The sequence below is a fragment of the Caloenas nicobarica genome, chromosome 3 (genome assembly GCF_036013445.1).
Source record: "Caloenas nicobarica isolate bCalNic1 chromosome 3, bCalNic1.hap1, whole genome shotgun sequence".
Taxonomy (NCBI): domain Eukaryota; kingdom Metazoa; phylum Chordata; class Aves; order Columbiformes; family Columbidae; genus Caloenas; species Caloenas nicobarica.
The window spans coordinates 99,552,110-99,565,429 of NC_088247.1; the positions used below are offsets into that span (position 1 = coordinate 99,552,110).

Consider the following 13,320-nt stretch of genomic DNA (forward strand, 5'->3'; position numbering starts at 1 on the left):
CTCTCCTATGAGTTAGATTACTCCAGATATCACTGGGTTGGAAGAATTTTTAAAGCATTACAAAAGGATCAGAATTAAGTAAGCTAGATGGGTAGGGATAACTGGTAGTTAAAGCAATAATGGCTGAGAGGAAAAATTCATGTTACATATTCATGTATTTACACTACCAGCAGCAGAATGTCCACCTTGTGCATGACACTAGTTTTTGAATAAAATATGCTCTCCTTGGTGTCACCTTACCTTGTTCTAACCCCAGTTCTTTATAAAAATTCTGAATCTCAGGTGGGATTCCTCCTATGTAGATGGGTGAGTTTACTTTCAGCTGCTGAACACGGGGTTCAAGTGTCTGTTCTCGCAGTTCATTCATACTTGCTGAAACTATGGAGCCCTCCTTGTTCACGGTGACTTTGTTCCAGTTTCCATCACAGTAAGACAGTCCTAACCAGAGGTCCACTTGTGTAAAGATAATGCCAGTTTTTAAAAAGATGTTTAATATTCCACTTTTCAGTTCAATCTATATATTTTAAAACAGAGAAAGATTTTGAAAGATACATCACATACACAGCAACAACACAGTTATTTTAAAAAGTATTCAAGGGAGTCAATGAACAAGATCAATGAACAAGAAATTTTTATCTTCAGGATAGCAGAAATTACAATAAAACTGTCTACACAAAACATGCTAAATACAGTGTATCAGTTAATTCAGACTGTAGGAAAATATATTCTGATTTTTTGACAACCGACTTTGGCAGTAATGTAACTAAGTAAAAAGAAAAGACAATGAACCAAGGCTGTTTTGTTTTTTCGAGAGTGAGAAAACAGTATTTTATCTATCAACTCATTTTTTAGAAGAATGTAACAAGATAATAAGGAAATGAAATGTCAGACCTGATTAAGGTCTTTTTAATTGGCCGGTGAACTCAATTTCAAATTTTTCCAGCATACATTGATTCTGTATTTCCTTATTCTTCTAAATCTTGTAAGAAAATAATTGTTTTTGTATGTGCTTTTAGAGATTAATGTGTCAGTTCTCTAATAGAAATATATGTTACCTAAACTTGCACTGCAAAAGTTTCCAAATGCTTTATTGCAAAACTGTTTATCCTAACCAAATGGAACTGTAAATTGGCAGGTATAGAGCACTAAACACATAGATGATGAACTTGCGACTGAAAAATATGGATACGTTCACAAAAAGGCATTTCTGTTTCCATGCCAAAATCTTATTAAGTGAAACAAAAACTATGGATTTAATATAAATGCTTATCACCAGTATAAGCAAGCTGACATGTTTATATTACTGATAATATTAATATTTCAGTATTTGTAATTGGATTGTATTTTCTTAACGGAGACCCCAGCTGAAGGATGGACCCAGTACTTGAGATGTCAGGGGCAATACAAGTCCTGTTCCAAAGTGCACACTGACTGCTTGCTCACAAGACAAAGGGATTGTGTTTATTTGTTTCTTTGGGACCACAGCTTTTCATATTTCCATGAGTTCATAGCCTTTTGCAGGTAAGGACTCTAAAACACAGGTGAGGGATGGATCATGGTATCAATGCTGATGAGCATAGCTTGAATGAGCAGTCCACTGGACAAGCCACCGTTTTTCTTCGCTCATGAGAATTAATATGGAGCGCACTGTGCTGGTGTGAAGTGTTCCAGCTGCATGACTACAGCAGTAGGGCAGCAAGTCTGCCTGAGTTAGAACCTGGAGGACACGGTCTTTCACACAGGGTCACTACTCAGCACATCCCTCTTCCAATTTACTCATTTTTGTATAATCTTAAAGCAGAAAGACCGTGATGCTTGTGCTTTTTATGATGACCTGGACTGACATTTAGAATGCCCAAGTGCAGCTAGAGATAGGGAACCACTGTTCACTTTGAACTGTTCTGCATCATGACGATAAAAAATCAAGTCCTGCATAGATCTGGCATTCTGCCTGGTACTGAGCATAGATTCAGAAAATCAAGAGATAAATTGTTTGCTTTGGATAAAAGTCTGGGACCACTTTAAAAAATTCTTGATTGTTAATCTGTCCTTGGAAAATATATTATGACATTAAGCCAAAAATGCATGAATGTAGTCTTATTCTTCTGCCAGATGTGTCAGTTACCATCTCTCAACAGACTGAGACAATTTAACATCATTATAAGAGCATTATATTATAGCTCTAAACTTGAGCAGGTTCTCAATTTGATAGTTAAAAGTATAATTCCTTTTTAGTATTTGAGGTACAAAGATTAAGCATCACTGCAAAATTTTATTAATACTGTTGTCTATGCACGCAATTCTCATTTTGATATACCTGAGCATGCAATGTTGTAATTAGGAAAGCCAAAACAGCTTGAATATGGGAGACAACATGAGGGGCAAGAAGAGCTTCTATAGACACATGGTCAAGTTCAACATGCTGCTGGTTACTAGTGGCATTGCTCAGAGAGTGACACATGGACTGATCCTGATAAAAAACTTTATCAATGATCTGGGCAATAGGATGGAGTGGACTCTCAGCAAGTTTGTCATTGTTAGCAAAGGTGGCATACAATACTCAAACACAAAATGCCTGGAGAAACCTTATCAAACTTAAGTTGGTCCTGCTTTTAGCAGAGATTTGGAATAAATTTCTCCAAAAGATCCCTTCAACCTAAATTATTTTGTACTTCTGTATTTTCCTTCTCTGCAGGGACTAGTCCCTACCTCACTCGATCTGCTTATAAACATATGATTGTGAAGATGAAAGTAATATCCAACCATAGCTCAAAAAAAAAAAACTCAGATAGGAGTTCAGCTGCATTGGAGGCTGAATGACACTTAATTGAACTTGCCATCCAAAAGCCTCAATGAATGTTGAGCTATAAGACTGATTATGGTTTCAGCTACTTTGAACTGGGAAGTCATCCTGAGATTCACAGTTATCAGCAGAGACAAGCAAGAGACTTCAAAGAACTTGGCAATGACAGTCAGTTTGTGAGACCTTTGAAAGAAGCAGTACATGGTACCAATGTTGATCTGGTCTTTCCAGTTCAAAATCAATAATGTTAAAAAGATGTTTTGCACTGGTACCAGCCAACGGCAGATGCCCAAACACAGACACCTCAATAGCCTCCTCAGAATCAGCCAGTTTCTAACAGAAAGGGAAAAGGAACCTATTCCTCACCCCAGATGGAGAAATCACTGGTGAGTAATAGGAATATCACCTTCACAAGTCCCATATGAGTACCAGTCACTTCTTTGATACTTAGAAGATTTTGAGTCCCCAAAACATTTATTTCACACCCCTCCTTAGCTCCATCATAGGTAACACGTTCATCTTGGACACTGGTTATTTTTCTTCATGTAGCTACTTAGGTGCAATTATTTTGAAGAAGTTCCTGCAGGACTTCTTTCTTACTTTGATCCTTTGCAGAAGAAAATCATAACATCCTCATAGAGAAGCTCAAGAAGTGGAGTACTGCGTCCAGTTCTGGGCTCCCCAGTTTAAAAAGAATATGGAATTACTGAAGGGGCTCCAGCAGTGGGCTATGAAGACGACGAGAGGCCTAGAGCACCTTTCTTATGAAGAGAGACTGAGAGAGCTGTGTCTGTTCAGTCTGGAGAAGAGAAGACTGAGAGGGGATCTCATCAATGTTTATAAATATCTCCAGGGTGGGTATCAAGAGGACAGGACCAGACTCTTTTCAGTGGTGCCAAACGATAGGATGAGGGGCAACAGGCACAGGCTGGAGCACAGGAGGTTCCATCTGAATATGAGGAGAAACTTCTTTACTTTGAGGGTGCCAGAGCCCTGGAACAGGCTGCCCAGAGAGGTTGTGGAGTCTCCTTCTCTGGAGACATTCACACCCTGCCTGCACACATTACTGTGTGATCTGCTCTGGGTGAACCTGCTTTAGCAGGTGGGTTGGACTAGATGATCTCCAGAGGTCCCTCCCAACCCCAACCATTCTGTGATTCTGTGATCTCTTGAATTTGACATCAGGTTCATCAGCTACAATGTCTTGGGAGCTGATGCCACTATCGCACATAAAATGGGCAGTGCTTAGGCTTTCACTGCTGTTGAAGTGGTCAGCATCAAGATCAGTAATGCAATCCCTACCAGCAGTCACAGATATGTTCTTTCAATCACAACCTCATGAGGAAACACATGACAGAGTGAGAACCAGTGATTCGTACTAGTTTTTCTGGTCACAGTTTGCTCATAATTATTGTGCCTGGATTCAAAAAGGAACAGGCTGATCCCTCTAGCTTGAGTTAATTTTCAGGGCATGGAAGTCATGGAAGAAGTGACCTTTACACAGAGCACCTTTCTAGCACATAATTTTGTCTTGGGTGGAAGACAATACAGAGTCTTTGGCTGTTTGATAGCAGGCCGGCCATGTGTCTGGTTTAGTTATTCCAAAACCATAAAGCTAATAAGAGAGCTGTGACCTATGCAAAGGGGAGGGTCAGGGAATACCATCTTACATTGGCAGTCAGGATAAGTGGTAAAGCTTCTAATCTGTTTTGCAATGCAAGTGTCTGCTGACCAAAGCTCCTAACAAAGACATCACAGCTGATGCGCAACATGCTACACACCTTATTTTCACTTTCTATTAACCTTTTTTTGTGAGCTCAAGTGTATGGAAAAACCTTCTGTCATCATTATGTATGTGCAGAATACAAAGCTGCAAGGGTTGGAAAAGCATGTGTATACTCATCCTCTCTAAAATTCCTCACCTAAAGGCTAAGGAGATGTTGAGGTCACGAGTAAAGTAAGATTAAAGAAAAAATCTACTTGGGTTAGGATAAATGCTAAGAAAATTATCTAAACACAGTTGTTAGTGCTAAAAAAATAAATAATAATAATAATTTAAAAAACCTGCCAAAAATCTGGAAGTATGAGTAGAGATAGAAAGTATTTTGTCTACCTACTTTGTGCTTTTGACTGCACTTTCAATGTATTAAGTCCCCTTTCTCCTTTATAGTCAGAAGCTGTTTTCCCATATTTCTGTTAGTCTTTCACAAAACAATAGAAAGGAAAAAAGGATCACATACCACAAGAATCTCCAGAAAAAAACAAACCCCATGTTTTACCCCGTCAATACTGTTCATGTAAATAGTGCCCCTGTACTGTGAATTACAGAGATATAGGTATTTTCAGAGTCTTTTCAGTGTATAGGATCTTATGCTATTAGCTCACAATCTTGGTCATTACTTGGTGGCAAAACTAAAGTAATAACACAATTATCAAGACTTGTTATTTCAACTCATTATAAGCAATCAGGTCTAGCAGAATTAAAAATCCAGGAAAAAATGATCTGCTGGAAAAGTCAGTAATACACAGTAAGTTACAGTTGACCTGAGGATTAGAAAAATATATTTATACGTTTTAGGTCAGAAGTTTAAAAGAAAAGGCACATTAGATATAATGTCATGAAATAAAACAGTCTGTGACACGACAGACATTAGCAAAACAGCTACATAATAATAAATAAATATATGAAATTCAATAAAAATTAAGAAAGGGCAGATTAGGTCATAAAAAGTAACAATACCCTCAAAAAAGTCTAAATGTCAATAATTGCTTCTTGGATCAACTAAAAAGAGATATTACTTTCAATCTAATATCTACTAGTTGGTGTAAGTAGTAACTATAGTTGACTCACTAAGCAGTGGTAAACACTGTCTAATTATGTTCAAAACCCTTGGGGGAAGAAAAATATGAAAATCCAGAGCCATGTAACTAAATAAATTTGAAAACACATTCAACCTTAAACAAAATACTGGAAAAGACTGAAGAATGAGTACTCCTGAGCTTTACGAGTCTTATTTCAGAGACACAACAAGAAAGTTTACATGCCTATTTCGCAAATGTGCTTAATACAGGATTTGAGCAGCTTCCTCTACAGTATTGGGAAAACAGTGACAGAGATGAGATGGGATTAAGCTGGACGGCTAACTTCTGTCTCTATGACAATCATTATTTCAAATAAAAATGAAGAAATCCTACTGATTATTGAAAAACTACATATACCTTAAAGAGAAAGCTTTATTAGGAAACCAAACAATTTCTATCATTAATTTCTTGAGTTACAATTGATTTGATTTTGTTCTAATATGAGAACTGGGAAATGGGGTAACTTTATACTTTCCCAGGGATGAACCAAAAGCTTTTAATACGTCTTATTCTTTTTTCTAATCACTTTTAATTCAGCAAAGAGAATAATTCTTCTTTTCTGATATTGATATCTTTCTTATTTATGATAAAAATTACACAGGTAACTTATTCTGCACATTTGTTGGAGTCTTTTTGCTCCCCTTACACTTTGCTGTGCACGGCATTTCAAAAAAGTAAACCACTAAAATAACTATTGTTTGAAATTTCTTTAAATACTACACATATCATAGAAGACAAAAATCACATGTCATATCTGAATATAGTTATTTGTATTTCTGAACTTACTGCAAGATAATCTGGGCCATCTTCATTGTAAACAAACAAAAGCAATCCATTCAATTGATCTGTTCTAAATTTGAATGAAATCTCAAATTCCAGGCCACCACTGAAAACACCTGAGTGCAGTTCCAGGAATCCTTGAAAGAAAGTAAGTACATGCATACCTTAATCAAACACATAAATAAATAGGTTCAAGAAACCAAAGCAAAAGCCTAGGTGCTACTTTCTACTTTGACTTGAAGAACTCAAAGGTTTCAAAATCAAAGGTTACAATTTTATCACTGAGCTTTGTAAAGAACACTTTTCCATAATCTACTGCAACAAACCAAAATGGTGCAACATCCTAAATTTTGCTACCTGGCATTTTCTGATACATTACAGGTATCTGTGTCTCTTCAAATGTGAAACTTCACCTTTTACATGCATATCAAATCTGCATACAACTACAGCAGCACTACCTGTCTGCGAGTGCAATTCTTATTCCATATGGCGGTCTCCCATAAACCCAGAAACCAAATTTTAAACCATTAAAAAATAATCCTATATAACTAAAACTAATTTGAAAAGCAGAACATTGCAGTACTTTTGATATTATCACCTTTTATATCTCAAGATCATACTGGGCTAGTGCAAATTTTACAGTAAATTACCTTTGCCAAGAAAATGTGCTCCTTCAGAGAGGACAACAGGGCATCCTTCCCAAATATGATAGACGTTGTTTTGCTCTTCAGCATCTTGCCAGTTCAAAGATTCCCAGTTCTCATAGGGAGTATGCACTTTTTTCAAAAATATGTCACTGAGACACCCCACAAATCCTTTCTGGACTATCATCTTCACCCCTGCAAAAAGAAAAATAATTTCTTTTTAAGCCAACCACCTGCAACTAAACACTGGGATTAATTTGTGTTTTGTACATGCTCATCCCATCTTTTATGACCGTGTGCGCAGTGATAATCAGCCAATAATCAACTTCATAAAGCTGATCTCCAAGCTAAATGCAGATTTCTGAATGGATCTAGTCACTAAAGACAGCAGCTACTGCTATCTAGCCGGAAAACATTAAACGTTTAAAGATTTTGCATACAAGTATTTTCAAATCAACAGCACAAATCTACTCCATGAAGATTCCAAGGGAAGTTTTCGGGTTTGCTCTCTTTAAACAAAACAATAATTGTGAAGAAAGGTATGCAACTGCTGAATAGAAATAGACAGCATTGCAAGAGCTAAGTCATATGAATACATGTTTAGAAGCTTCATCAGGAAGTTTTTCTTTCCTTGTTTGCTTAAAAAAATAGCAATTTACGGCTGCTAACTCTTTCCTTACTGGGGCAGAAATATAAAGCAAGTTTTAGAGATGGCCTTCTCTTGAATGATATTTATAGTCAATCTCATTTTGATTATTTAGCTAAGGTTTCCGAGGCAGGCATCCTGGATTACTTTATAAACCACAGTTTTAGAACAACACATGAACGTATTCCTGGTTTTAGTAAAGTGACATAAGGAAGGAAAAGAGGGAGTTGTGCTCTAGTGTACCTCACATCAAGCCATCAACTAAATTTCACATCTTTATCAGTGGTGGGAATACAAACTGAAAAAACCAGTTTGGCTTTCAGCTTAATATGGAAAAACAAATAAACAAACAAACCAAAAAACCCCACAAACCCAAAAGCCTGGATATGAATCCACTGAGAACAGCTGATTGTATACTGGTTTTGTATGCAGTCACCTCTCTGTTATCTGCTGGTAGAATACACACTTGGCATATATACTAAGTTTATATATGACTTCTTCTGGAAGTCAGCTACAATCCAGCTCCACATAAATACAGCTGTAGAATACAGATATATTCATATACCACTGAGTTCAATGCAACAAACCCTGCTGGATCCAAACTCACACCAAAACAGGCCAGCATGTTGCATCCCTGCATCCAGGTGGAATGCATAACCCTGTGCTTAAGCTAGTAATAATAATTTGTATGTGTATTTTGGGACAGAATTTGAAAATCTAGAATGTAAAACAGACCCATAACTTTCACATGCATATCAGTTCTGTCTATAAAATTCATTAAAATGTACACAGACCTCATACATGGCTTTATGGCTGATGAAATCAGCTACATAGATATTTTAGTCTATCCTGAAATATAAAATTCAAGAAACTGTCCAGACTTACTTTTTTAGTAAAACAATTTTGTAAATAATTATGCAAATTAAGTACTGTCCTCATGTTTCTGACACAATGTCAATACTCCCTACAGTACTGCAAAGGCCGTTAATTCAGTGCCACTGTATTGGATTTGTCATATTACATAGACCACAGTCATACTCACCTACATCCTCTCTCACAATAGTATAACCCTGTGGAAGGCCTCCAACAAAAACTCCGGTGTTCTCTCCAATAATGGTACTGCCACTAGTTGCTAAGGAAGAACCTGAACAAAATAGGTAATTATTCTTGCGTTTAATGCTTTCAACAGATTTTCAACTCAATAACAGAATATTCACATTTGAGAAAAGAGGCTAATGTAACATAATATCCTACCACTTGCCCATACATATCCTGGAAATAATTACAACTCCATTTTACAAAAGAATGTTAACACAATCATAGTCACAAGCCCAAAAATACAAACTCCTCATACATAGTATTAAATTACCAAAGATTCACAGTGGACAGACACCTCAGATGCACAGACAAAACACTAGTGATTTTGTCAGAAAACTGAGTGAACTTTTTGCTGTGTGGATGAAGACAAGCTGTCGAAAAGTATGCAAGTGAACAACACCCTGAGAAATATTAAAATAATAAAGTAAAATGGAACTGGATGATTACCTGTGTACTGCCCATCCACTGTGATATTTCCCAGTGCTTGAATTCTTGTAGCAATTATTTGGTGCCAGCTGTTATCATTGTACTCTTTTCCACCATCATTAGTTGGAGTGACTGCTACTGCAGATCCCTATTTATTAACAAAAGAATCTGATTTAGAATATTTTCAAAGTAAGATTTAAACTTATACCTTACTCTCTATACCACTCTGCAGTATATAACATCTAAAAATAAAGACAAAAGTCCTCTGCTTCTTTTGGAATACTGAATTATGTTTAAGACTGATTCCCTCACTAAATTAACCTTCTCAAATAATAAATGAGGGATCAAGAATCTAGCTCCATTTCTATTAAAAATAGAAAACCCTGTGTCGTTCCCCTGATAAAGACAAGGATGAGACACAAATTACTGAGGCTGGTATCCCTCAGATTTCTTATTTTTTATTTATTTTTTAATGAAGACTCTATTTAACTAGTTCATGAATTGCTGTGATTGTGAAGTTTGATGGCCGTGACTCAACATGCCATCTACAGAAAGCAACTGCTTAGCAGGATTATTGACTGCAGTGCTTGTCTACAAGAAGGGACCCAAAAAAGAGATGTAGTTGTAGGACAGTATGAAGGCAAGTGTTCTGTCTCTGCTAACCTGGTATCAAAAGGACTTGAATTTTTAGGTGAAAGGGTATAATACACATATGAAGGAAAAGGTCATGCCAAGAGATTCAGGCGAAAAAAAAAAATAGGAGGTAGTTATTAAGGATTTTTTTTACTTGTACAAGGGATGCTTGTAAAGATGTTTTTCATTTTAACTAGAATTTTTACCTGGTTTTATTAAAACAAAAAAATATAATTATGAGTGGGTGAATTAAGAGACATTCATGGCAAAATGCAGAGAAATCTTTCCTGACTCGCTGAGTAAGAGGGATATGACAGATGCTGTTGCCAAACCAAACGTCAAGACTGTAAACAACCAAGCAAAATACCCCATAAATTCATGTAATGATGCAATAAAAATAAAATTAATGTATTTCAAGAATTTTGCTGAGATTTATATTCAAAGAGTCTTCCCAATAATTCCTGTAATATTGACTCAGGATCTTCTACTGTACTTGAACAATGTGGGAAAGAAAAGTTAATCTGTTGAATTCACAAAATAGAATCATCCTATGTAGCAAGCAACTATTGAACAGTAAGACCATTTTTTGCATAGACTACATAACATTAAAGAATCACGACCTCTGCAGTTACTTTATGGCTTAAGATAGGCTTCAAAAAAATCAATTTCCAAAAAACATATAAAAGAAAAAAAAAACAACTTCCTTATAATTTGGGGAACTAGCTTGTTACTTTGCAGTTGCAAACAAGACAGTTCTCAATTTTCTTTTTCCAGATCTTCTAGTACTTTTTCTGGCTCAAGGACCTTAGACTTGTGTATATGAAGAAAACCTGTTGATAAAAACAACCACCTATTGTGATTAATACTAAAAAAGTCTTGTTAAAAATTTGTATTCTGCCTTTAGAGATGTGCATCTATTAGAAATTGCCTGTCAGAAAATAGATTTAAAAACACAGTATACATTTTATAGTACATTTTGAGTTGGAGACTGTCACTGTGTATCCTGTGCATAAAATATATAGGATGTGTACATATGTACATGATAACAGAAAAAATATTTGCCCATGAATACTTACAGCATGTTTCCTACTCCATTCAGCCAGCCTCTTGGTACTGAGGCTGTTTGTACAGCAGTCCTCTGTCCCATGGTGACAATACAAAGCTATATATCCTTACATACTAATGTGCACTTTTTCATATACTATTTTTTATTGTCTTCCCTCCTATTTCAACATTTTAATATTTTACAAACACACATTTCATTATCGTAGTTTAATAATTAAAACCAGAACTGGTGTCATGCCCAATTAATGTGCCCTGGTAGCATGCCCATTAGTTTTTCCATTAGTGAATTCAACAATACTAATGGGATTACTAGCATGGGATGCTAATTGGGCGTGACATAAGAAACTGGCTTACTTCTTAGCATACCCTTGCTAATGATGAAATTAATGAGCATTTTATTAAATGCTGTCTCATCAAAGTGTACTTAGTTAGCGTTAAAATTGTTACAAACGATGCTGCATTCTAAAGATCAGGTGCCTGAATAAGTGGTTCTTCATATTATGTTTGGCAACAGTCTGGTGCATTAACAGTTTCATACACCAGAAACCACATTTATTTGTAACCAATTCAATCTGGGACCACACAACCATATGTGCTAACCTGTGCTTCATTTCAATGGAAAAAAAAAAAAGAAAAAAAAGTAGCATTCAGGGTTCAGCACACACTGCCTTGGAGGCCTCTGTGTGACACTTTATCCAGAGCTACTCGAGCAACTCTGTGATCACATACAAATACCCTGTTGTGAAATGGCTTTTTATGCATTTTAGAAATCACACATAGGGAACCCAATATGGATTAGTTTGCTGAGCCATACAATAAATCTTAGTTTGTAGTAGCTCTTGATAATAAATAAGTAAATATGAATCTCTGTGGCTCTTCATGCTGATGACTACACTCATGAAAATATGTAGAAGCATCACGAATATGGGTGCTCAAAGATACTGGTCAGGTGCCAAAGTCTGATTGTAACTACACTTCTCCCAGTCAAGTTTTTTCAATGCCCAAACTCCTACAACTGAGAAGGTGAACAAGTACTGAAGTTTTGCCAGTGCCAAGCAGCAAGGTGTAGTCAGGATTCATAGCTAGGTATTCTCCATCTTCAGCTCACCCTCAGACTGCCTACTACTTCGGCCTCTGCACAAAACAAAGGCAACAAGTGTTCCTCCTTTTTTCTGTAAAGGTTAGTAAATGGTTCATCTTCTAAAATGGAAGAGCTGGATTCAACTCTCTCCATATTGTGAGAAGAATCCCAATACTTTGTCCTCAGAAGACTGTCCTAATCACTAAGGAAAGTGGTGCTCAAGATCGACCTTAAATTTCCACTCTTAGTGATTTCACTTTGTATAAAATATTCAGTGCCTTTCTGGGAAAAAGATAGAACAAATGACCTGTAGCTGCTGAATGATAACTATAAATTTAGCTAGAGTTGATTGTGTAGTTCAGGACTGGATTTAAAGGTACTATGATGAGAAGAAACTCCACGGACACCTGAAGTTTTGAAGGCACACTGAGTTTGAAGGAAGGTCTATGGAGGAATTTGGTTATGCAGACAGGACTGAGGCAGACATCTGTTAGTAAATAACCTCAGGTCTCCTTTCATGAGTAGAAACCCACAAAGAATGACAGTAAAAGAAGTAAGGAAAAGAGAGCAGCTGGACAACACAAAAGGGAGACAAATGAGATGGTCAGACAACAGCCAGATGAATGGTATTGTACATAAAGTTGAGAAGTATAAATGGACAGGAAGAAAAGGATTTGAAATTAGAACTTAGAGAACGAAGAAGTTGAGCTGCGGAAGAATCTCCACTTAAGAAGACTTGGCAGGGCCATCCCCAGAGCAGATACAATGAGAAAACATGCTGCTGCTGATGAGCAAAGGTACATACCAGAATCCTGAAAGGAACTAAAGGTAAAAATCATTAACCTGTGACAGGACACAGCTGGAAGTGTGCACAGAATATTATACCATGTTGCTCTAAAAAGCAGCAGAGAAACAATTGTCATAAAAATGAGGTTTTGCGGTTTTTAAAAGAAGAGCACAGAGGCAGGGCCATAAATGCTTATCATATAAGCCATGACCATGATTAGAGAAAACGATGCATACAACCTGGTTAAGAAACCACATTATGTCAATAAGATGTAATTAAAACCTTTGCATACTAATGCAAACTGTGATGCACAAATGAAGGATTAAGAATTTTTCCTAAGTACATGATACCTGACATTAAAAAGATAAGAATAGCAAATAACGACAAAAAGAAAAAAGAAACAAACTATGCAGAAAACACAGAAACAAAGCTAAAGATAGTAAGGTAGCACAGCATATTAAGGATACAGAAGACTGAAAAAAGTTTATAACTAAA

The 13,320-nt window shown here is 36.4% G+C and overlaps 1 protein-coding gene across 1 annotated transcript in view; it reads right to left on the reverse strand.

The window, feature by feature from the left end:
- USH2A (usherin) overlaps positions 1-13,320 on the reverse strand; it is a 393,053-nt gene that overhangs the window by 240,850 nt on the left and 138,883 nt on the right. Inside the window, exons 22-26 of the mRNA XM_065630575.1 lie at positions 9,281-9,407; positions 8,782-8,879; positions 7,096-7,276; positions 6,452-6,582; positions 241-514 (exon numbers count right to left, since the gene is read on the reverse strand). Of these exons, the coding sequence (XP_065486647.1) occupies positions 241-514; positions 6,452-6,582; positions 7,096-7,276; positions 8,782-8,879; positions 9,281-9,407 (811 nt within the window). The remainder of the gene's footprint in view (positions 1-240; positions 515-6,451; positions 6,583-7,095; positions 7,277-8,781; positions 8,880-9,280; positions 9,408-13,320) is intronic.